Here is a 22,393-nt window from a genome sequence, read left to right as displayed (position 1 = left end):
CATCTAGTCCCTCGTCTTCACCTCAAAGAATCTTCTGTGATCCACGAAACATATACGTCGCATAACTCATATTGGGTATCTCGTCATCTCACCTCTTCCCCTTCTTCCCTCCCTTCCCTTTCTTCCCACTCCCCGTAATACTCAACACATCCTTCTTACTCAAACTCAGCGTCCCACCCCTAAACTTGCCTATACTAGGCCCGCCAACCCCTCTCTCCCTCTTCTTCTCCGGCCCCTTCTTAACCACCCTATTCTCCCTCTCTAGGACAATTCCCGCTTCCTTTGCGTCCGCCCGCCTCTTCTCTTCCGTGGTCCGCGCTTTGTCTATCATGTGTTTGCGCTGTGCCATGGGCATCTTCTTCTGTGTGAAGATGGAGCCTTTGGCGCCGAGCGCTTGGAGATGTAGGTCCTGTGATTTGTGGCGTGCGGCGCCGGTTGCGACGAGGGTGGGTGTGGAGGTGCCGGAGGAAGAGGCGGAGAGGAGGTGGGATTCGCGGAGGAGGCGTTGGAGGGCCATGTCGTTTTTTAGCATGGAGGATTCGTTGGAATCGGCGTCGTCATTTTGTTTCTTCTTCGTGGTGGTGTTCTTTGACGCGGTGGATGCTGAGGTGGGCGGTTTCGACGACATGAAGGCTTTCATTTCTGCTCGTTCCGTCTCGTCGAGTTCGCGCGTTGGGTCTTGGTACTCGATGACTTCGACGTCGTTTTCGTTGTCGCTTATGCCTGACCAGTCCGATTCCTCTTCCTCATCTGGTTCATCTTCCACGGGCGCTTCCTCTATCTTCGCTTTCTTGGGCTCTACCGGCAGAGGCTTAAACTTTGCTTCGAATGCGCGCCGGAATATCGCCTGGAGATCTTCTGCGCCGGAGTCGTCGCCCGAGCCGGAAGAGGGAGAAGGTGATCGCGACGGTTGTTCGAGTTCTTTACGCGTTACGCGCTTCCGTTTTCCAAGTGCGGGCGCCATTATCGTGTCGTTGTGCTGGGCTGTGCTGAGCGCAAGCCGGGGCGATCCAAAAGTTCAACCTGGGAAATTCTTAGCGCCAAATGCTCGCTCGGACCTCCGTCTTTCACTCGACCCCTCCCCCGCAACACCACCATCACCACATCTACATATCGCAAGATGACGCGTTTCCGCCCTTGCATAGACCTACACGCCGGAAGCGTCAAGCAAATCGTCGGCGGCACACTCAACACCACCACCCCCGACGTCCTGAAGACAAACTGGACCTCCGAGCACCCTTCCGCTTTCTACGCCGATCTATACAAACAACATGACCTAACAGGCGCACACGTCATAATGCTCGGTCCGGGAAACGACCAAGCAGCGCAAGAAGCATTGGAAGCATGGAAAGGCGGCATGCAAGTTGGCGGCGGGATTACAGAGAAGAACGCGGCGGAATGGATTGAACGAGGCGCGGATAAGGTGAGCTTTAACCCATCAACCAGGACACATACTGTTGTAAGAGGTAGATTGAACTAATCGAAGCGCAGTAGGTAATCATAACATCGTACCTCTTCCCCTCCTCCACCTTCTCCATGGACCGCCTCCGCGCCGTCCTCCACGCCCTCGACAACGACAAAACAAAACTCGTCATCGACCTCTCCTGCCGAAGGAAAGACGACAAGTGGTTCGTTGCGACGAACAAGTGGCAGACCATCACCGATTTTGAATTGAACCAGGGTACATACACCACACCCCTTCTTCACAATCCTAGACCAACAGCTGACGAATACAAATAGAATCGATATCCCTCCTCGAACCCCACTGCAGCGAGTTCCTCATCCACGCCGCCGACGTCGAAGGCCTACAACGCGGTATCGACCACGAACTCGTTACCAAGCTGGCAGAATGGTGCAGCATACCCGTCACGTATGCGGGTGGAGGCCGATCGATTGAAGATTTGGAATTGGTGAAGGAGCTGAGTAAGGGCAAGGTGGATCTTACTATCGGCAGCGCACTGGATATCTTTGGTGGTACGGGCGTCAAGTTCCAGGACTGCGTCAAGTGGAACGCGGAGCAGGCATAGATGAGCAGGGCATGTGATCGGACAAGACTCCGGTGGCTTCAGATGCTCAGAGGTGTGGAATTTGGGATATACATTGGATTGGTGACTGCATAGCTTAGAAGACCATCTCATCTACATCAATCCCTCACACCCAGTAAACCACACCAAAATGAATGCAAACAATCACATTCTTCCCTCTCTCGGCCCATCAAACTGCCCTTTTATCTAGAGGCAGACGAGCCAAACTAAGCCTTCACTAGCTACAATAGTCATGCATGCATGCATCAAACTCCACTTTGGAAAGAAAAGAAAATCCCCCCTTTGAACCCCAAAATCGTGTTACTCAATCAAGCATCTTAAAACCATGGGGGAAAAGCCGCGCCCAAATGTGATGTGGTGGAGCGACGAAAAACCGTGCAAGCGCGCAATGGAAATGCCTGGAATGGAATCTTTCTTCAATCTTCTTTCGTCCAGGTCTTTGCAAGTTATACAGTGAGGCAATAAACGACATGTGGAGAAGGTATAAGGTGGTTCGGTGTCAAGCGTCATGGTTGTGGACGTGCGTTGTCATCTGGTACTGTTAGTAGATGCTCAATTTACGGTGTGTAGTGGTGCAACTTACGTTCTTCAGACGCCAGCTCGTGGTGTGCCAACTGCACTTGTCATTGTGCTAAGACCACCGTGCACGCTGCCACCGTCGTCGTAATCTTGCCACTCTGGGAACTCCGCGGTTGCTTCACGGAGCTTGTCAAGTGCGGTCTGTTCGATGAGGTTGGCGTCTTGGAAGAGCAGCGATGTGTCCTCATTGTATGTGCGACAGTTGTTACACAACAATCCAAGATCTTGGCGGAACTGCTTGACCGACTGGTACTCTTTCTTGTTGATCTTCTTCTCGATCTGCTTCATACAGATGGGGTTCTTGATCAGCTGGTAGTAGTCTGGGTAATCCCACTTGTCTGGCAGCTCGATGAACGGGTCGATGATACCGCGGTTGGGGATGTTCGGGTCTTGCGACTCCTCTTCCAGATCATTGAGAGCTTCGTAAACAAGATTGACGACTTTCTGAAGCGAGGCTCGTTGATCAGGAAGCAGCATGTCCTTGGCTGGAGCAGGCCGACCGCGCTTCCGAGGTGCGAGATCAACGTCGAGGGAGGCTTCGTCAGCTTTGCGCTTCTCAGCCTTAGGTTTACGACCTCGCTTCTTCGGCATCGGTTCTTCTGAACTAGCACGTGAAGGCACAGGCGAATCCTCGTCACGCGCTCCGCCACTCTTCCTACCCCGCTTGGCGACCTTGGCTTCTTTGCGGGCGATAGCAGCCTCAATGGTGTCCTCGTCGTTGTCGACAGCCTCCAACCATTGCTCTTCGGTAAGACCGTCATCATACTTGACGCGGGTACGTTCTCGAGCGCCACGACCAGCTGGTGTGTCATCCTTCTCGTCGACAATGGGCGCCTCCTCGTTAAGGTAGATGTCGGGTAACTCGCTCTCACCGATCAAGCGACCGAGCGGCTTACCTGGACCATATGGATCTTCAGCCGCACGCTTCCTATCCATCTCCTGGAATGTTATCAGCTCATGGTCGTGACGCATCATGATCTGGTTCAGGTCGTCATCGTCCATCTCCTCTTGTTCAAGGCTCTCAGCCGCTTCAGCAGACTCCAACATGATACGCAACATGGCGTCTCGCTCGTCATCCTTGGACTTGTTGTCGAATTTACCAGCTTGGATGACCTTGCCGTCCATGTCCAACTTGTAGTTGGCTCGCTCGAGAATCTTCTCTTCAACCGAGTTGGAAGTGATAAGACGCAGAATGCGGACCTCGTTCTTCTGACCAATACGATGAGCACGATCCTGGGCTTGTAAATCCTGGTGAGGATTCCAATCTGAGTCGTAAATGATGACTGTATCGGCAGTTTGCAGGTTCAGTCCAAGACCACCGGCACGCGTTGAAAGCAGGAAGCAGAAGTATGGTGAGTCGGGAGCGTTGAACAACCTCAGTAGATCGGATCGGTCATCTGCTTTGGTCGCTCCGTCCAAACGCAGGTACATCATGCCTCGCAACCGTAAGTAGTCCTCCATGATGTTCATGATTTGTGTCATCTGGAAGAACATGAGGACTCGATGGCCTGTAGCCTGGAACTTGGGTAGAATACGGTCAAGCAATTCGAATTTGCCGGCCGCGCGCCATAGAAGATCGTTGGTGCCCTTAGTTGGATTCATGACGTCCTCAACCTCTTCGAACACGAACGGATGGTTACACAACTTACGCAACTGCATCAACATGTTGCTCAGACCGCGCATACCAGTCTTTCCGCCCTTGCCGTCGCTGACCATGAGTCGGTTGTGTGTAACAAGTTGCTTGTACAGCTTCGCCTGAAGAGTTGAGAAATTGCACTTGATCACACGCTCGGTCTTGTCGGGAAGATCCTTCTCGACATCGCGCTTGAGACGACGGAGCAAGAAAGGCCTAAGCACCTTATGAAGACGACGAATGACGAGCAACTGCTCTTCTTCTGTAAGCTCCATTTTGTCTTGACCTCCAGTATTGGCGAAGGGAGTGTTGAACCACTCGTCGAAGGAAGTGGCTGACTTGAAGATCGTAGGGAGAACGAAGTTCAGCATAGCCCACAGTTCCGTGAGGTTGTTTTGCAGTGGGGTACCGGTAAGAATGAGACGATAACGGGTTGTGTAGTACTGTGTGATGGTCATGCTGAGCTTCGAACCGGCGTTCTTCATACGGTGACCCTCGTCGACAATCATGTGTACCCACTTGATCTTGCTGAGGACTGGTCTGTCCTTGATGATGAACTCGTATGTGGTGAGGAGGACCTGGAACTGGCCCCATCGAATCTGCTGCTGGTATTGCTTACGCGAGTTGGGAGGACCCTTGTAGACAATCTTGGTGACGCTTGGTGCCCACTTCTCGAACTCGTTGGTCCAGTTGGTCAGAGTACTCAGCGGTACAATGACTAGGTAAGGTCCTGGTTGTCGCTTCTTCTCAATAAGGTAGGTGATCAAACTGATGGTCTGAATAGTCTTTCCAAGACCCATCTCGTCTGCAAGGATACCGTTCAGGTTGTTGTTGTACAGGGATATCATCCACTGCAGACCCTTGAGTTGGTATTCCTTCAGGGTACCTCCAACCAAGTTGGATGCCTGCTCTGTGACCTCCTCCTTGACGCGATGAGCAATCTCATAGTAGTCAGTCTTCTTCTTGCCCGGACGATCTTCATCACCAGACTCGGCTTCGCTCTCCTCTTCGGGCTCCTCTGGCTCGTATGAGTTGTTTGCGGATCGCTGTTGTGCCTTGACGGAATCGGCGAGTTGCTTCAAGAAACCATCGGTCTGCTTGAGCAAGTGCGAAATACGGGTATCCTTGGCTTGGCCCAAAAGCTTGAGGTAGGTCTCTTCGTCGTTGGACTTGAGAGCCTGCAGACGTTGCTTCGCGGTGCGCTCGATGCGCTTCTGCTCTTCCTTCTCGATGTTCTGGTGGGTGGTGATCATGGTACGACCAAGCTTCTGCAGACGCATACGCTGAGCCGCGCCAGATTCCTGCAACTCGTTGCGGTGCTTGCGGATGGCATCGATGAACTCGTGGTGCTTCTTCTTCTCCTTCGTCTCGCGTGCGTCGCGTTGTTGCTTCTCCAGCTTCTCGGTAAGACGGGCTTCACGCATCGATTGCTTCTTGAGGCGTCGGTATACGGTTCGGTTCGCTGTCATCGCAAGGTTGTCAGCGTGGATCATCTGCTGTGCGATCTCTCTCCGCAGTTTCCGTTGTTTCTCCAACAGGTTAAGCTTCTTCTGCTCAATGACTAGGGCCAGTTTGACCTTTCCATCATCTTCGGGTGTATCGGTCTTGCTGGTATCCCAAGAACCGATGTTTGCGTGGACCTTCTCCAGTTCGGCCCTCCTCGCGGTGAGACGGTTGTAGAGGAGGATTTCGCGCTCCTTGCGTATGTCTTCCATGCTCTGCTGGACCGCATCCATGTCAACGCCCTGAGGCATGATAGTTGCGAGGTATGGTCGGTTCTTGCGCTGGGTGTGGGAGATGTAGTTCACATCGCGGAAAGCTTCGCTGCTCCAAGGATCGATAAAGGTATCGGGAAGACGAGGTAGAGTCCGGGTTTCCTGTACTGCGCCGCCATTCGCGCTCGAGGCGCTGCCTGCACGGGTGGCATTGTCGAGCATCTGAGAGGCGGCAGCTACCGCCTCGGCAGCGTTCTGTGGTTTCTTGGCTTGGTGGTGACCAAAGATCTGCTGCTGCATGTTAGAGGGTAACGGAAGACCCTTGGACAGATGCTTGAAAGCCCCAATCTGGGCGCGCAGCATAAGGAGTTGATCCTTATTCAACGGCATTGAACCAGCTGTCGCCGATGTGGGGGTCTGGCCGTCGCCATGAGGAGCTTGGCCGCCAGCAGTCGCAGTCTGGATGGTAGTTGAAGGACCGCTCGAGGCAGGCGCAGGCGTAGCGACTTTGCCCTCAGTGGGAGCAGGCTTGTTGCCGTTGGACATGGCCATGCCGGCGCCGTTCTGTTGTGCGGCTTGGGGGTTCATCTGGCCTTGTTGGCGCTGCATTTGCTGTTGCCGTAGCATCTTCTGCTGTTGCTGAAACTGATTTTGCTTCTGCACCATGGTGAGAAGATTGCGCGCCTTGATGAACTCAGGATTGGTCTCGGGCACGCCTTGTTGCTTCATACGAGTGTAGCTCTAAAGACCGTGTTAATAAGCTTCTCGAGCAAAGGAAACTGCTCAAGGCGCAAGGGAACACGCGGTTAAGTGGCAGTACGTACCTGAAAGACCTGCTGAATCTGCTCGCGCGTAATGTTAGCGGCGAGCGGGCCCTGCCCAGGCATTTCTGGATTGGCTTGAACCGACGCCATGGTGGTGGTGGTTCAGTATAAATGTGGTGGTGCGCGGTGGATAGCCAAGATGCGAGATGTCGACTCTCGACGCGGTCGCGGGTCGAGGTAGGCAGCAGTCGCGCAATTATGAGGGAAAGACAGTCGCGGGAGGGATGGGGTGCGCGTGCAGCGATTCTATAACATTATCGTGCGGCGTCGTGGTGGTGGCGGCCGTTGTGTTGATGAAGCCGATGAAAGACCTTCGGGGGTGCGCCGTTGGCAGAGTCGCGTTGTGTGGTGAGGCTGAAGGGGGTGCGCGCAATTTCGGTGGGGGAGGTGGCAAAGGCGCGGGCGCGCTCTAAAAGCGTTGGAAACCGCTATACGCGTCGTGGACAGCGTGTTGCGGGGATATTGAGATGCGGGCGCAACTGGGAGTGATATCGGGAGTGGTGTTGAACGTCTGCTGCGGCGGGCTGGGACGTCCTCTAGCCTGGAGCGTTGTTGCGTCGCAATCGAGTTAGCGCCTTGGCAGTCATGTGATGGCTCAATTGGGGCTGTGGCCAATCAGCGCGTGGTGGGCGTCCTGCTGCGCTGCTTTCACTCCTCCTCGTTCGTCTTCATTCACGTTCACTGAAGCAGTGGTTGTGGGGTAGACAGATAAACAACGCGCTTGACGTGGACTAGTGCCGAATAAGCCACCGCATCGGAGGCGGAGGAACGAGTGGAGTGGGTGCCACGTCCACGACCCCTCTAAACCTGCTACCACAGTCCAGCGAACATCAAACCCCTCTCCCTTTCTTACCAGGCCTGTTCTCAATGTTAATTTCGGTCAGACATGCCCGAATCATGGACCGAGGCGCCTTGTCCTAACTTTACGCCTGCCTAGCAGCTCTATCAGCTAAAAAGGCCTTGGTGGTGAGAATTCTGGATTTGCGCTGAACGACGGTGTGAGGCTCCCGTCGCTCTGTTTAGCCATCCGCAACGACGTTCTATCGCATACACACATATACGAAAGGCCAGGCAACTGAAAACATCTCCTCTTCAATTTCTAGTGCCTGAAGGATTTTGCTTTTTGATCAGCGCATTCATCTAGTCCAAGCGTAATCATGTTGGCTCCAAGTTCAGACTGGGCAGGGTTCTGCGACCAGGGCAATCTAAAGATGCTACGATCTTGGCAAAGATGTCATTCAGCTACGGACTCGTCGCCAACTATGTACATATCGAGCCCATGTCAACTCTATTCGTTTCCAATATTTCCACGATCAAACCCAGTTCCTAGGTGAGTGTGGGTGCAGTCCAGTCAATGTACGTCGCAGCGTCTGCACCAGACGGGCCCTTCTCGATGTTGGCCGTGTTCGAGGTCTGGTTGAGCAAGAATTTGTTGATGAACGCAGTAAGATCAGTCTGCTGGTTGGATGGGAACGAACAGTGGTTATGGTTGCCAGAGCCAGTGAATCCCATGTTGTCTGGCACACCGAGAGCCTTGTAGATGAGGCGACCAGCCTTCATACAAGCAGTAGTAGAGACGGGACCGAGCCAGTCAATCTCGTTCTCGATGACCAGCAGGCCACGAGGAGCAACCATACCAGCGAGTTGATGATGGTCGGTAGCGAGGGTGTTGGACTTGGTGCTGAAGGAGTTGAACCTTGTGGAGAACCAGACATTTTCGCCGACGATCTGGCTGGAGGTCTGGATGTTCTTCCCCTTGGCTTTCTCAGAGTCGGAGATGCGCCAGCAGGCGGCACCACCAGAGCCAGACTCCTGGGGCAGACCCAGAGCGATACGGTCAACGAGCGCGGCCGCGACGAAAGCACCCTTTCCGTTGCGAGAACATCCAGTCACACCAACGCGCTTGGGGTCGATGCCAACGCTAGGAGTGGCCTCAAGAGCATCGATGATGCGGTCGACACCCCATGCCCAGGCGGTGAGAGCACCAGCACTGTGGCTGGAACCGTACAGGTCGAAGAACTTGCCTTTGCCACGGCTGTTGCCACCCTGTTGCTGAGCGATATCGTCGTTGTTGAAAGTGATTGTCGCGACATTGCTCGGGACTGGGAGACTAGCAGCACCATATGCGATGATGGCAGGGAAAGGGCCAGTTCCGCTGGGCTTCTTAATGGAGACCGAGAAGGAAACCGACTTTCCTCCCTCAGTCGAGGTGATGGAAAGAGAGGAGCCAGAGAAGGTGGCCGTGACGCTTGATGGTTTCTTGGGAAAGTCACCGAGCTCTTGTGCCTGCATGGCAGCGCTGACCTCCTTGTTCTTGCATGCGAAATCGGCTTTCGTAGTAACAGCCCTTCCGTCGAAGAACTTGAAGGGGTTCGGCAACTTGGAGTTGGCGGTGGAAGGAAAGGTCGTTGGGACAGTGCATGTCGCGTCCTGGCGTTTCTCCGTAGCCGGTGCCGCAAGGACGGTCGTAGCGAGGAGCGGGAGGACGAGTGAGTATTTCATGGTGGGCGATTCGGTGATATTGTAAGCCTTATGGACCAACACTAATGATTGCTGGCGGGTTGTCGTCTCTTATGTAGTGACGATGACCTCCACAAGCATTCCGTGTTCCTGCGGGGAAATATAGCCACTATATGAATGCATGAGTATGACAAAGTGAGCTTCGTAGCGTGACTGCTCTGCAATAAAGGCAACACGTCTTGGCGCCTGCTGGTCTCCTTCATGCTCGCCACGCGCTTGAGGAGCAGGGGTTATCATAGCAGGGTGTCATGATTGCTACATTTGCGAGACCCATTTCTAGTGTAAGTGCTAGAGGCTATTCAGTAGAGACTCGTGTAGGATGATATACTGCATTTTCGTATTATGCCATTGATACAGTCTGGCATGCGAATGTTGGATACACAATGTTTCCCATGTAACTCATGCAAGCATCTACGGTATTGCCTTCAGCAAGTAGCACAACCTTTCCATGCATCGACAGCTCATTGATGGGAAAATTAGTCGTCATCTGTATAGTCAGTGTCATCGATTGGAGTGCGAAAGTTCCCTTGAGCCGCGAGGAGACCGCCTCGCACTATAACACCCATGACCTGCCGTGTCTCCCAAAACGAGAAGTGACCACCTGAACATTGTTCAAATCCGGGTATTGTAGACTCATATGGGCATGGCGCAGTGAAGCGGATGCCATGCCAGGACGTCGAAATGGACCTCGTCACAACGTGAGAGTCGATTGGACGCAAGAAGACGTATGCACTCTAGAAGCCCTGGCTCGACCATTGAATGGAAATTAATACCGCCATCGCGGATTTCTGTGCTTCCCCACGTTGCGGGGTGCAGTGGGGCTCTTTCTGAAGTGCCGTTTAGCCTGTGCGTCGGCCATGCAAGATCACCCGGCAGTATATGATCGACATTGATTCCACTATGTGTAGACCTCTGATCAGTAATCCATGGAGACATGTTGTTACTTGTATCTTCAACATCCTGCTCAGAGGTCCCTCCGTGGGCTCAACAAGTAAGAGAACTGCGACCTATGCATCCAAGTATCAGCGTGGAAGGGCCCTTAGGAGACGCGGGATGAATTGTCGCGCGCGCTTCATTGTTATTTGCAGTTCTGGCTGTGCCAAAGTTCTGCGACACCCGCTGCTGTCGCGTTTGCTCTAGTACTGGAGGAGCCCATGCCCCTAGTATCGCAAAATGCATAAAACGGCTATGAGTCTCGCATGTCAGAGAGACTTCCAAGGTGGTGATCGTTGTTGCTGTTAGCGAGAGGTGAGATCGAAAAGCTACATTGTCTCCGAGCTCTTTCTCTAGCCTAGTAGGTTGTGTGGCGTTGTCTTGATGTCGCGTTTACCTATGGGAATCAGCTTACGCATGGATGCGCAGCGTATAGGAACGAGAGACGGTTCCAAGTTCAGGGAGAACGAGTTCTGGTGATGGTGATAAAAGTTCAAAATAGCAACGTGGAAGGAGCCCTGAAGCAGCGGGAAAGACCCGTAGTCGCCGCTTGCCAGAAACCCTGGCGCTAGTGATCGCGGCTTCGGCACCCCTCCTGCGGCCTCACGGGTGTTTCAGCAGCGTCCACGAAATCTTGAGGAAAGTTATAAAACCGAACAGCGCTGCGCAACAGTATCAGGTGTGTGTGTGTTCGTCATATTCTCGTCATCTCAGATCAAAAGAGAAGGAAGTAAAGGTGAAGTCTGACTGGCTACTTCCAAAGCAAGTGTAGATTTCAAAGCAGTCCACCGCTCATTGGCCAATCGCCTCTACCCACCCCATAACCGTACATATGAAGAGAGCTCTCCCATCTCCAACGGTCGATACTTTCAAGTCGGCCAAAATGTCAAGCGAGCGGCAAGCAGCGGATGCTATCCGGTTCTACGACTCGAAATCCTGGGATTACGACGCTACCTGGCACAACGATTTCACCAGGCGATTCATCTCCTATCTCGATATCCAACCGGGGCAACAAGTACTGGATCTGGCATGTGGCACCGGGCTGTTGACATTCCGCGAGGCAGAGGCGGTAGGACCACAAGGGCATGTCATCGGAGTTGATGTCACCCCTGGTATGCTCGCGGTCGCTACTCACAGAAAGACCCAAGGAGGGGACAAATACGCAAACACAACTTTCCTTCAAGGCGACGTCCTGCATTTAGAAGAGACGGAAGCACTCAGAGGAAAGCAATTTGACGTCATCACAGTGGCTTCTGCTCTGGTCTTGTTTCCCGATCCAAAAGCTGCTATTGAGCATTGGGCAGGGTTCCTGAAGCCTGGAGGCATCATTGCCATGGATGCGACACATCCAAGAAACCTGGTCTCCGGCATGGTGCTTGAGAGGGTCGCACGCAGACTGGAACTTCCCATTCCATACAATCGATCGTGGAGTAAATCAGAGGACACACTGAAGCAGATGCTGGAGTCTGCAGGCGTAGAGGTAGATCAAGTTGTTACCGTAGAGAGTCAAGCAGGATACGGCCGACGTACTTATGAGATGGAGCAGTGGGACGATTTCTTCGTCGAAAATGTGATTGTCAAGGACGTTGCGAGAACGTTTGCGAACAATGACATTCGAAGGAAAGCGCAAAAGATCTACAAGGAAGAGTGGGAGAAGTTGGCGATAGATGGAAAGATTGAAGAGATTGACTCGGTCTTCCTCGGTATTGCGCGGAGACGTAAGTGGCCTAAAGAGCTGAACCAGACAATACTAACATGCCAGCTAGCTGCGGACGGGTCGAGATATGAGCCACAAGTCATACAAGATGACGTTGTCTTCAAAGGTGGATGTCGCTGCGGTGGCGTGCAATACACGTCGAGCGCCGCGCCTTCAGACATCACACTGTGCCATTGTCGCGCATGTCAGCAAGTCTCAGGCTCTGGCTTTCTGCCCTTTACACACGTTCCCAAAGACAGCATCTCATTCACCTATGCGGACACGCGCACAGTCCTAAGACTATCGGCCGTTGCGGAACGTACCTTTTGCACGGGCTGCGGAGCTCCGATCTCTATGTCATATCCCTCCGATCCCGACGGTCTAGGGTTGTGCATGGCAACGGTCGATCTGGAGACCCTTAAGACGGAAGTGGCACCCAAAGTGGTGAAGCATATATTCCTGCGAGAAAAGGCGCCCTGGGTGGTACTTCCCGAAGATGGAACGGAGCGGTGGGGCACGTCAGAAGACGCGCACCTGCTCGCGCAGAGCTAGACGGTTCGAATACAAGTGTAGCTACAAGAACATGCGGTGAACTTTTAAGGGTACGTGATTATTCGGTGTGAAGATTTGTGGGGTAAGTGCAGTGGGCGAGTGGGAGTACCTCCACTGATGGGAGACAGATGTGTGATGCCGCAATTACAGGATGCCGCGACCAGTGTCTCAGTCGCTGAATGTCCTGTTGTTGAGTGAGCGTCTTCAGATAGGCCTTCCCTGCTCATTTCAACGCGTACTGGGCCGTGCGCTAACTGTTGCACGATGAAATGTTTCGAAACGCGAACGCAGACCGAACGGCTTGCAAACAGGGACGAAGGCAGCTTACAGGCTGTCTTGCATTAGAGCATTCTGGCTGGCAAGGCGTCATTGGACTCTCTAAGCGACAGCTACGTGTTGCGGTGTGCGTTGCGTACGTGATGGGGCGAGCTAGCCCTCCCAGCCTCACAAAATCTAGTTCCCTGCCACGCTGTTTCCTGCCAACCACGCGAAACAGCCCTCGAGGACAAAACCTCGCCCTTTGCTCACGAAACATTGAACCCTCTTTTTGCTCTCTGGTACACTATACCGGCAGTGACACATTTTACTGCGTCTCTTACCACTTCTACCGCCAAACATCCGTTGACCGCCGCTTTACCTTCCCACGACTCTCGTTCCGCCTTGTTATCGATAGATTGACAGTGTTGGCCGGGTTACCCTCAACACAACTAGCAGCAGCATTGAAACCGTTGCTTTCGCGTTTCATACGTAAACATCCATCTGCTCGACGATCCTTGGGCGACTGACGCATTCCTCGCCCGCTGACCAGCGTGCCTTCTTGCAATCCCGGCACCGGACGTCCTTTAGCGGCTGTAGTTTGGAATGAGCCGCAACGCCCCTCACAACGTGGAGCTCCAACAGCCGCCTCAGGCCCCTTATGCGACGCACCGCTCGAACCACAGTCGAAAAATCTCGAGTCCCGTGGTCGGCGATCAAGTGCACAGCTTCGACGACGTGGACATTACCGGCCTTCAACCACCTCCTTCCGCTTTAACACCCACTACTGCAACGGCATATGACCCACATGCACCTTCCCCACTAGAAGACTTCCCTCGATCTGGCCGAACACATCAGCGGACATTGACTGGTACCATCTTCGACAACTTCAATCGCGCAACATCGACAATCCAGCAACATACTTCAAGAGCATCTTCACCTACAAAGTCCTTGGCAAGCTTCATCCCCTCCAGAGGCGCTATCGAGTCCAGCGCTAGCCAGCCTAAGATTAGGGCACTCCAAAACTGGTTCAACGGCTCCTCTGCACCCGTGACGCTGGGTGTCGGACAGCAAGACGAATACTCGGATTCTGGTTCGGAGTCGGGAGAGGAATACGACTCTGAGTCTGAGGAGGAGGAAGAGCAGAGAGGCAGCAACATGATGACCAACCTCTTCAACCGCGGCTCTTCCCTTACGAGGGGCACATCGCAGAGCCCGAGACGATCAGACGACACCCAGACCCCGAGCAAGGCCCCGAGCCAGCCCACCACTAGCAGCAAGTTCGCATGGCTGCTGTCCACACAAAAGAACGCCGCTGTACCCCCTCCGCAGCAGTCTCCCACATACCACAACCCCGACGATGAGCTCCTCAACTTGAGCATCTCGCAGTCGCTCTTCCCACACGGACCTGCCGATCCACTGGCGCCCTCGTCCTTCCACGACCTCCTCACCAACGCCGAAGCGCTCCTCTCTCGCTACCAGACCGCATACCGCCAACTCTCTACCGCGTTGGGAGATGCCCATGCCGAACAAAGTGCGCAGGACGATGAGCTTGACGAGGCCGAGACACGAGCAAGGCATTTGAAGATGCAGCTAGAGACAATGGCGGCAAAGGCAGCTGAGCAAGACGAGCAGATGCGAAGCCTCATGGAGGACCTTGCGTTTGAGCGTAAAGCCCGTCAAGAGGAAGAGGCGGCTCGTAAGAGGAGTCTAGCCCTTATCAGAGGAGCACCTCAGTGCGACCACGCCCCATGCCAGGAGAACGCCCGCCGCCACAACCGCGTGTCCGGCTCGGAGATCAGCGTCGATTCCGGCTTCGAGTCTGAAGCCGAGACCGATGCCGCCAGCGTCTTCTCAAGAAGCTGCCTCAGCCCCACCGGTACCGACCGCTCCTCCATTCTCGACACCGACATCCACGACATCACACCCAAGGGACGCAAGCCGCAACCCTTGAAACGCGGAAGCACTTACGAGCAGAGGCAAGAGGGCAAAGTCGACATCGCGAAAGGCGGATGGGGATGCGCCAACTGCCAGGGTGGTGCACAATCCGCTGTTTGGGGTCGTCTGGCAAAGGAGCGAGAGGAGAACCGCTCGCTCAGACTGAGGGTCGAGACCCTGGAGGAGGCTGTTGACGGTGCTCTCAATGCCGTCGCTGGCGCTTGGGGCGTGTAAATACCCGTGTACAAACATACATGACTTTGGAGTATATTGGCGTTTGGTATACCACTGCTTGACGATTGGATGACTATCAGATTGGTTTAGTCTTTTGAAAGATGCAGCGCATCGTAGTATAGTATAGCATGAATCACGCTTTACCTTTTCGTAACCATCAAGGCAATGATGCAAGAGTGCAGTATACATTGAATATGCTCCATACATCCAACTAACAAGTAACAAAACCCCCCTCAGCACCACTAGAGCTTCTGCTCCCCACCACAACAACCCTTCTCCTTCTCCACCAGCACACTCGCAGTATTCTTCGTACTCGGCACATCAATCGCCGGGTTCCTCTCAAAGAAATCACTCGGCTTGAAATGCACCTGGTAAATCTCCACCGGCATAACAGGCCAATCCTCCACCCGCGGGTTGTGCGTCAGTCCAAACACATTCCAAACCACCAAATCCTCGTTCTCAACACCGTCTTTGCGGGCCGCCATATCGTGCACACCTCCCTCCTCCAACTGACTCTGCATCGTAAACCGTCCTGCAGCATACAGCTCGTCGTCCTGGTACTTGGTCACCCAGACATGGTGGTTCGTGAAGAGTGCGCGCTGCGCTTGAATGCTACCCGGTGCGGCGAGTATCTTCTGCGTGGGCAGCGGCGCGAATTTGTAACCAACGGGGTTCCCTGATTTGGGGTTTGTCTTGGACGGGTTTATTATCTTGAACACACGGTGGTCGAAGGGATTTGCGTCTACGCCGCCGGATTTGTCGACGACGGTTTTGCGGATCTCGTAGAAGTTGCCGGCGGGGTTTGTGGTTGCGTTGATGGGGGTTGAGTGCGATTCTTCGTATACGACGGTGTTTTTGTGGCCGTCGATTGCGGGGTCGAAACCTGTTGGGGAGTTGGTGGTTAGTGGGATGGGTGGATGTGTTGAGGGAGGATGGGGACGTACGGGCTGCGAAGATGTGTTGGTGGTTTTGGGCGAGGACGCCGCCTGAGACTACGTTTCCGTAGTCGGAGGTCTTGCCTGGGTCGATGTTTACGACGGAGACGATGCCGGTGGCGCGGACTTCGAGGGTTATGCCGCCGGCGGTGTCGAGCTTGTAGGCGAAGACGTATTCGTAGTTTGCGAGGGTGATGATGAATTGGATGACAAGTTCGCGTAGTCGGGTGACTACTGCACGGCCAGTCCGCCAGTTGGCTGGATTGGTGGGTTAGTCTGGGATGAGAAGTTGGGATGGGTATACATACTGTGCTTCCAGCCAATACCGTTGTCTTGCTCGTGAAGACAGACTACGTTGGGATGAACCTTTGGTTCGCCATCGTTACCAACGACGACGGCGTCGAAGTACTTGATCACACCGAGGCAGTCACAGCCCAAGGAAAGGTTGTTGGCACAGTTGCCAGCGCCTCCGTCACCGAAGTCGAAAGCTTGCTTGCGGTGGAATGGTGGACGAGCATCAGCATACGGGACCGACATCTCTGAGATGCTCATCCGGTACATGATACTCCTGCCATCGTACTTGACGTCGTGCAGCACGGCTCCTTCACGGGGGTTGAACGAGACCCTGAAGCTCCACTTCTGCCACTCAACCAGTGACTCGTCTGTGACGCTGAAGGAAGGCCCCTCTGGCTGTGTGATATTGATGGGTTTCACGTCTTGTCGAAGACCGCCTTGCAGTAGCTCGGGAACATATTCTGCACCTTCGCAGTGGTCCAGAACGCGCTCGGAGTGTGTCTGGCCTGTGAGGCTATCGCCCTTGCCACCAGTGGCTAGACGATCAACGCGGATGATCTTTCTTGTTTGTGCATCCATAACAGGAATTAGTGGTAAGGGGTAGGCGTAGAAGTTTGAGTCGGCGTTCCCGTTCCTCATGTCCTGGGCGAAGCATAGTCCTTGGAAGTATCTTCGGTTCTCGGCACCAATATCAAGACCACCGTATGGCCTATGATCGTTAGTAACGTGGTCTACTGAAGTCCACATAGGTACCTACCAAGGCTCAACGACCAACTCAAACCCATCAGGCAGCTTGATCTCAGCCATAGCTTCCTTGAACATATCACTCTCCTCACACGCTTTGACAAGGTGTTGGAACTCCCACAAGGTCAACGCAGCCTGCTTCTCCTTTCCCACAATCTCGTGCCGGACTCTCTTCCTCTGCTCCACATCAATAACAGACTCGTGGTACTCTGGTATCTTGTCTGAGCCGATGACGTCGTACTGGCACTTTGCCAACCGCGGTGGCCGCTTGGAAGCCGGTGACTGTCCTGGCTTTGCTGCATGTTCGAGCTCAAGGTACTGTTTCATGAGCTCCTTTGCTGGTTCTTGGAGGAAGATCTCTCGAAAGTCGACAACGCAGTCTTTGTGGAGGGAGAGGACGGTGTCACGCGCAACGCGTGTCTCCTCTATGCTGAGGATACTGAACGGGTGAGGTGCCATGGTGTAGTATATGCTTGAAGGAAGGAAGGCGGTATGATATTGTCTTCACCCGGAGCTGTGTGGCGTAGATGGAGTGGAAGAGAAGTCGTCAAGTCGGGAGGGACACAATCCAATTTATCTACAGACGTACATATTCTGCCGAGCCCGTATCTCTAAGCGTAGAAGCGGGGATATGAGATGATAGACCATGGTGATACGTTCAAACACGCGAAGCAGTACCGCCGTCATGCCCTCTGGCGGAACGTCGCATGTACCTTCTAAGTTCGGTTAGCGCGAGATGTTGATGACCATGTGCTGCACGCTCTGTCGAGCGACACACAGATACAGAAGCGTTATCTATCCCAGCCCCTGCTACTCCAGGATATGTACCAGGGAGACGGAGCTATTGTGCTGTTCTTCGCGGAATGTCGCGTGTGAAGAAGTCGAATCCTCCACCGGAATTACCTCCGCTGTGGGTCGGATTACTCCAGGACTGGTCTGGCTCGAGCTACCACAGGACGGAACATTGCGCTGCAGCGATAAAGACAGCGAGTCTGGGTATCTCGGTAGTCACGTTATGTAAGTCGACGATCTGGAGCACGCTGGGAAACGGATACCAAGCTTTGTTCCGCGATGTAGTGCGAGATCTATGCACTACCCACCTAGGTAGGTACAACAATAACACACCGGCTTGGCGCGATAGCAAGATTGGAAAGGGCTCTCCAGCTTCGTTCTTACTCCGTGTACGATTGCCGCGAGGAGTCATGTTGCCGAATAGTTTGCCGTTTCGATTGCTACCTAGGTATGAATCGATGGAAGTCGCGCGAGATCAGGCAGAATGCGAAGCCTTGCAGTTGGGATTTCTTGTTTAGTATTGCAAAAACAGTGATAGCTTTTGCAAGACAGGTTAGTTTTTGATTCTAGGAACGTGTTTACTATATGAATCAATGCTCAGTAACAAAGTATTTGCTAGACTTCCCTATCCACTGATTGTTAGTACGTGATGGAGAAGACTAACACACCATCTTCTAGACGCCGTAAGTGGAGATCCATATCGTTGGTGGATCGTCCTCGACTCGTGCATCAAGCTATACCGCACCCAGCCTATCGACCCAGAGCCTGTCGCATAGCACGCTGTGTATCTCTCATTGTCATTTGCGGTATGTACAATCAATTTGGTCAGCTTTCCATCAAATCATCCATCTCAGTGATTCACGCATCGGTGGTTTAGTGGTAAAATTAGCCGTTGCCATCCTTCACAGGACAGTTTCGGCTAGCCCCGGGTTCGATTCCCGGCCGATGCATTGTTTAGCATGTTTCTTTTTGCCTTTCCAGATGTCGTGGTTGACGCTGAGCGACCTTGGAACATGCGACCCGTGCGCCTTCGCAAGCCAGCAAACCTTCTTTTTGCCTCACTGCGCCACATGCACCGCCACGCGCCCACCTCGCGTTTGAGACCCGCCATCTCTTTTCAGCTACGCGCCCACCTCGCGGCGATGGCTCATAATGCGTTGGCACACCGCGTGCGCAGCGTTGGTCTCGACAATCGAGATTCACTGGCCGGCGCCGCTCCTCAAATAACTTTCGCTTCACGTGGCGGTGAGGCTGTGAACGGGCGCGAGATTCACACCAGTCTGGGCTTTGTATCTGCAATTTGGCTTTGACTTTAGTCCTACTGTCTGCCCAGCAGTCACGGATCGCCCTCCTACAAATACACCAACATGTTCACGGGAACGACACCAGAATCGCTCATCCCGCGCTCGGATTCGCGCAACCCGGCTACAACATGCAAAGGCATTACTAAATCGGGGCGACCATGCAGACGTCCTATTGATGCGAAAGCATCTAATGACGACGGTGTGATCGCTGTAGTATCCGTTGTTAGCGACGACAGCGACGATGACGAGATTGGCGCCGCCGCCTACTTCTGCTGGCAACACAAAGACCAAGCCGAGCACTTGGCCGCGCAAGCATCGAGCGGGCCGGCAACTCAGCTCTACCCGTTGAAAGAGAGGAACAGTATCGACACGCTCGTGGAACGACTGGGTGTCCTTGATTTTGGAGAGCCGGATGAAGCCGCGCCCAAGAAAAGTGGAAGGAGAAGAACATCTGGATCTCGTCCGCCGCGGCGCATCAATCGACCAGCTACCTGGGACAACGTAGAAGGGCCGTTGATGTCTGTACCGAGCGATGTCATGGCAGCAAGAAAGCGCAGAGACCACCGGCCGCCGAAGCCACCTCCACAGAGGAAAAAGAAGAGTTTTTGGGCTTCATTATGTTGTGGGTCTGCAGACGACGACGAATACACGGAGGTCGTGCGGCACAAGAGAAGGACAGACGAAAAGCCCGTATCGGAGGACGATGCACAAGAGACGCCTATGCAGCAAGTACCACAGCAACCGCCTCGAGTACGACCAGACCACCGAAGGCCGAGCGGTCAGACCTCGAGACCTTCGTCTTCCTCGCGACCACCTCCCACATCTCGACCACCGAGTGACCAACCTGCCCGCAAACCACTGGGAGAAAAGCCCGCTCGACCTGTCAATCGGACCACACGCGAAGAGTCAGAAACAGCCAAGCTACTCCGCTACATCCCAAATACAGTACCACCACAACTCGCGTCGACCCTGCTCGCCCAACTCTCAAAGCCCATCTCACCCCACGACGAAGAAGGCTACATCTACATCTTCTGGCTGACCCCCGAAGCCGCCGGCCCTGCACCATCCTCCGCTGCATCGACACTTCTCTCACCACCATCGCGTGCAGATCAAAGCAGGCGAACTTCAGACGTCATGCGCCAATTCTCCGTCAAAGGCGGACAGCCCAACACGACCCGCTCAAGATCCGGATCCGCAAACCCCCCACCAGACAAAGACACCATCCTCCTCAAAATCGGGCGCGCAAACAACGTCCACCGCCGCATGAATGAATGGACTCGCCAGTGCGGATACAGTCTATCCCTCGTACGGTACTATCCCTACGTTTCTTCTTCTACGTCCTCTCCCCAGCCTTCGCCTGCACAGTCTCGGCGCCAATCAGGTGTGAATGCCGGGGCTGCCTCTGATGGCGTGAGGAAAGTGCCGCATGCGCATCGTGTGGAGCGCCTGATTCATCTCGAGCTTGCGGATCAGCGTGTCATCAAGCAGTGCGATGCTTGTGGCAAGTCGCATAAAGAGTGGTTTGAAGTCGAGGCTACGAAGGAGGGGGTTAAGAAGGTGGACGAGGTTGTTAAGCGGTGGGTTGAGTGGGCTGAGAACAACAATGAAGGATGAGCGGGATATTGCTAGAGAGTTGGGACGCTGAATGATGATTACAGAGCCCAGTTAGACGTAAACTTTTAGACTACCAAGAGATAGAAGTAGTAAAGCCGCTTGATTGCACGTGGGTGTGTATCCCAGACGCTTCCTCGAGAACAACTTTAGCCAGAAATGACATCACCGACAACATTGTGTGATTATGTAGAATGAGGAAAATTTCATTGGGGAATTGGGTATCTTGTGTAGCTATCGCAGCAATCAAACAATCAGGAGCAACAGAGGCTCGTCTTCTTCGCTAAACTTCCCGATATCCGCGGGTTCAGAATGCGACACAGTTATGGGGGTTGCCCGACATAGCGGACACTGTACAGCGGAGCTTTTGGCAGTGGTAGTGGTGGCGAGGGATAAGGGGGTGAAGCGCGGTCGGTCTTTCAGGTGTGCGAATCCATAACTTTTCCATCCTTTTCGTCGCATTCAGTGACGATTGGTGTCCCCCAGCGGTGTTGAACCTCCTCTTACTCGTGACATCGTCCATGGGTGTATATACAGTGGGTTTATTACTGCACTCGGTGCCGTGGTGTTGGTATCAGAAAAGGCCGATGCGCGGCCGCCAGTCGTTCTCGTTGACAGACTTTGGGTTGACGACGATCTGGTAAGGGAAGGGGTTGGCGTCGGTGGTTGTGATGGGTGGGATGTGGTCTTTTTCTCGGTTCACAATGGCGATGATCTTATGCGCTGCCTTTTCCAGAGACTTGGTCATGGCACGGCGGACCTTGAGCACATCTGACACTTTGTTAGTGGCGTGCGTGGCAACAAGCGGAGAGACATACCAGTTTCTGTGCGTGGCTGGGCAAGGGTAACGTCCAGCGTCCACTGCTCCCAGCAAACGTCCTCGTCCGCCTTGCTGAAGAAGTACGATGTCTTTTTTCGCTTCTTCTCAAAGAACTGCACGACAATCTGCCCCCTTCCTCTCGGCTGGTGCGTGCTGTCTATGGCCCGAACTAGCGCAAACGTCTTCTGTTCGATAAGTGTCTCGAGATCAACATCGTCGATGGCGGGAAGGGTCAGGTCGAGGAGGTCGCGGGTCAAGGGAGAGATGGACGTAAAGTAGCGGTGGAAGAATATCGTGTGCAGTATCGCTGGGGCCAGGTCAACTATGGTCTACGGGGTATTCGGGGCGGGGAGACGTGTAGTGGGGGAGAAAGTTGCGCCGATCTCCACGCCAGAGACACGGTGGAAGAGAATAGACTCACCCTTGACGACATCCTTCACGCACGCCGCGTCGGCGAAGATCTCGAGGTTGTACTCTGGCCGCCTCCTAGGTTCCATGCTGGCATCAACAGTCCGGAAGCCCGAAGCGCGTGCTGAAGACCGGGTAATGCGCCGCGCGGCGTTCTGGGGCGAGCGTGTCGCAACGAGGCGCTCAAAGGCTGTGGCCGTCGGCGGTGCTGGCGTCGCAGTAGCAGTCTCGTGGCGGTAGGCGGGGCTTTGCTGGCGGGTTCGTCGTGGGTGCAAGAAGTACGGAGCTGAAGATTTGGGGTTGTGCGGGGCAGGAGCGGACGAACACGACGACGGAAACTGAGAAGGAGCGGCCGGCATGCGTGAGATCATCAAAGAAGCACAATCCTGGCTGGGCACCATTTTCGCCTAACCCACGCCTATCAGCGCCTGTTGACTGCATAGCCCATGGAGCCCTACAGCTATTTGTAGCCCGTCTCAGCCACAGCCCAACATGACACCCTCTGAGACACGTTGTCAAGATTCGCACATGAAAGTGTCATCTGCCTTGGCCGTCTGAATC

At 54.0% G+C, this 22,393-nt stretch overlaps 9 protein-coding genes and 1 non-coding gene across 10 annotated transcripts; 5 read left to right on the top strand and 5 right to left on the bottom strand.

The window, feature by feature from the left end:
- Window positions 1–88: 88 nt before the first annotated feature.
- J4E92_007981 (uncharacterized protein) lies at window positions 89–964 on the bottom strand (the record flags this gene model as incomplete). The annotated part of the gene is made up of 1 exon (XM_051499339.1): window positions 89–964. The coding sequence occupies one exon, from the start codon at window positions 962–964 to the stop codon at window positions 89–91; it is 876 nt and encodes a 291-aa protein (XP_051350588.1).
- A 156-nt stretch (window positions 965–1,120) lies between these two features.
- On the top strand, window positions 1,121–2,027 carry HIS7 (Histidine biosynthesis bifunctional protein hisB; the record flags this gene model as incomplete). The annotated part of the gene is made up of 3 exons (XM_051499338.1): window positions 1,121–1,423; window positions 1,495–1,681; window positions 1,741–2,027. 3 exons carry the CDS (start codon window positions 1,121–1,123, stop codon window positions 2,025–2,027), a joined length of 777 nt encoding a protein of 258 aa, XP_051350587.1.
- A 606-nt stretch (window positions 2,028–2,633) lies between these two features.
- Window positions 2,634–6,886, bottom strand: J4E92_007979 (uncharacterized protein; the record flags this gene model as incomplete). The annotated part of the gene is made up of 2 exons (XM_051499337.1): window positions 2,634–6,713; window positions 6,797–6,886. The coding sequence occupies 2 exons, from the start codon at window positions 6,884–6,886 to the stop codon at window positions 2,634–2,636; spliced, it is 4,170 nt and encodes a 1,389-aa protein (XP_051350586.1).
- Window positions 6,887–8,122: 1,236 nt separating this feature from the next.
- J4E92_007978 (uncharacterized protein) lies at window positions 8,123–9,298 on the bottom strand (the record flags this gene model as incomplete). Its single annotated transcript, XM_051499336.1, has 1 exon — window positions 8,123–9,298. The coding sequence occupies one exon, from the start codon at window positions 9,296–9,298 to the stop codon at window positions 8,123–8,125; it is 1,176 nt and encodes a 391-aa protein (XP_051350585.1).
- Window positions 9,299–11,363: 2,065 nt separating this feature from the next.
- J4E92_007977 (uncharacterized protein) lies at window positions 11,364–12,497 on the top strand (the record flags this gene model as incomplete). The annotated part of the gene is given in 2 exon segments (XM_051499335.1): window positions 11,364–11,372; window positions 11,391–12,497. The coding sequence occupies 2 exon segments, from the start codon at window positions 11,364–11,366 to the stop codon at window positions 12,495–12,497; spliced, it is 1,116 nt and encodes a 371-aa protein (XP_051350584.1).
- An 861-nt stretch (window positions 12,498–13,358) lies between these two features.
- On the top strand, window positions 13,359–14,924 carry J4E92_007976 (uncharacterized protein; the record flags this gene model as incomplete). The annotated part of the gene is made up of 1 exon (XM_051499334.1): window positions 13,359–14,924. The coding sequence occupies one exon, from the start codon at window positions 13,359–13,361 to the stop codon at window positions 14,922–14,924; it is 1,566 nt and encodes a 521-aa protein (XP_051350583.1).
- Window positions 14,925–15,166: 242 nt separating this feature from the next.
- J4E92_007975 (uncharacterized protein) lies at window positions 15,167–17,356 on the bottom strand (the record flags this gene model as incomplete). Its single annotated transcript, XM_051499333.1, has 4 exons — window positions 15,167–15,807; window positions 15,869–16,117; window positions 16,168–16,862; window positions 16,911–17,356. The coding sequence occupies 4 exons, from the start codon at window positions 17,354–17,356 to the stop codon at window positions 15,167–15,169; spliced, it is 2,031 nt and encodes a 676-aa protein (XP_051350582.1).
- A 1,195-nt stretch (window positions 17,357–18,551) lies between these two features.
- J4E92_007974 lies at window positions 18,552–18,639 on the top strand. The gene has a single exon. It is a non-coding gene; the product is annotated as a tRNA-Gly (tRNA).
- A 417-nt stretch (window positions 18,640–19,056) lies between these two features.
- On the top strand, window positions 19,057–20,607 carry J4E92_007973 (uncharacterized protein; the record flags this gene model as incomplete). Its single annotated transcript, XM_051499332.1, has 1 exon — window positions 19,057–20,607. The coding sequence occupies one exon, from the start codon at window positions 19,057–19,059 to the stop codon at window positions 20,605–20,607; it is 1,551 nt and encodes a 516-aa protein (XP_051350581.1).
- A 571-nt stretch (window positions 20,608–21,178) lies between these two features.
- J4E92_007972 (uncharacterized protein) lies at window positions 21,179–22,191 on the bottom strand (the record flags this gene model as incomplete). Its single annotated transcript, XM_051499331.1, has 3 exons — window positions 21,179–21,375; window positions 21,423–21,731; window positions 21,846–22,191. The coding sequence occupies 3 exons, from the start codon at window positions 22,189–22,191 to the stop codon at window positions 21,179–21,181; spliced, it is 852 nt and encodes a 283-aa protein (XP_051350580.1).
- Between the last annotated feature and the right edge of the window lie 202 nt (window positions 22,192–22,393).

This window comes from Alternaria infectoria, assembly GCF_024043175.1.
Source record: "Alternaria infectoria strain BMP 0036 chromosome Unknown scaffold_14, whole genome shotgun sequence".
NCBI classification, from domain to species: Eukaryota; Fungi; Ascomycota; class Dothideomycetes; order Pleosporales; family Pleosporaceae; genus Alternaria; species Alternaria infectoria.
Note: the sequence above shows the minus strand (reverse complement) of the source record. Positions and strands in the feature narration are given on the sequence as shown.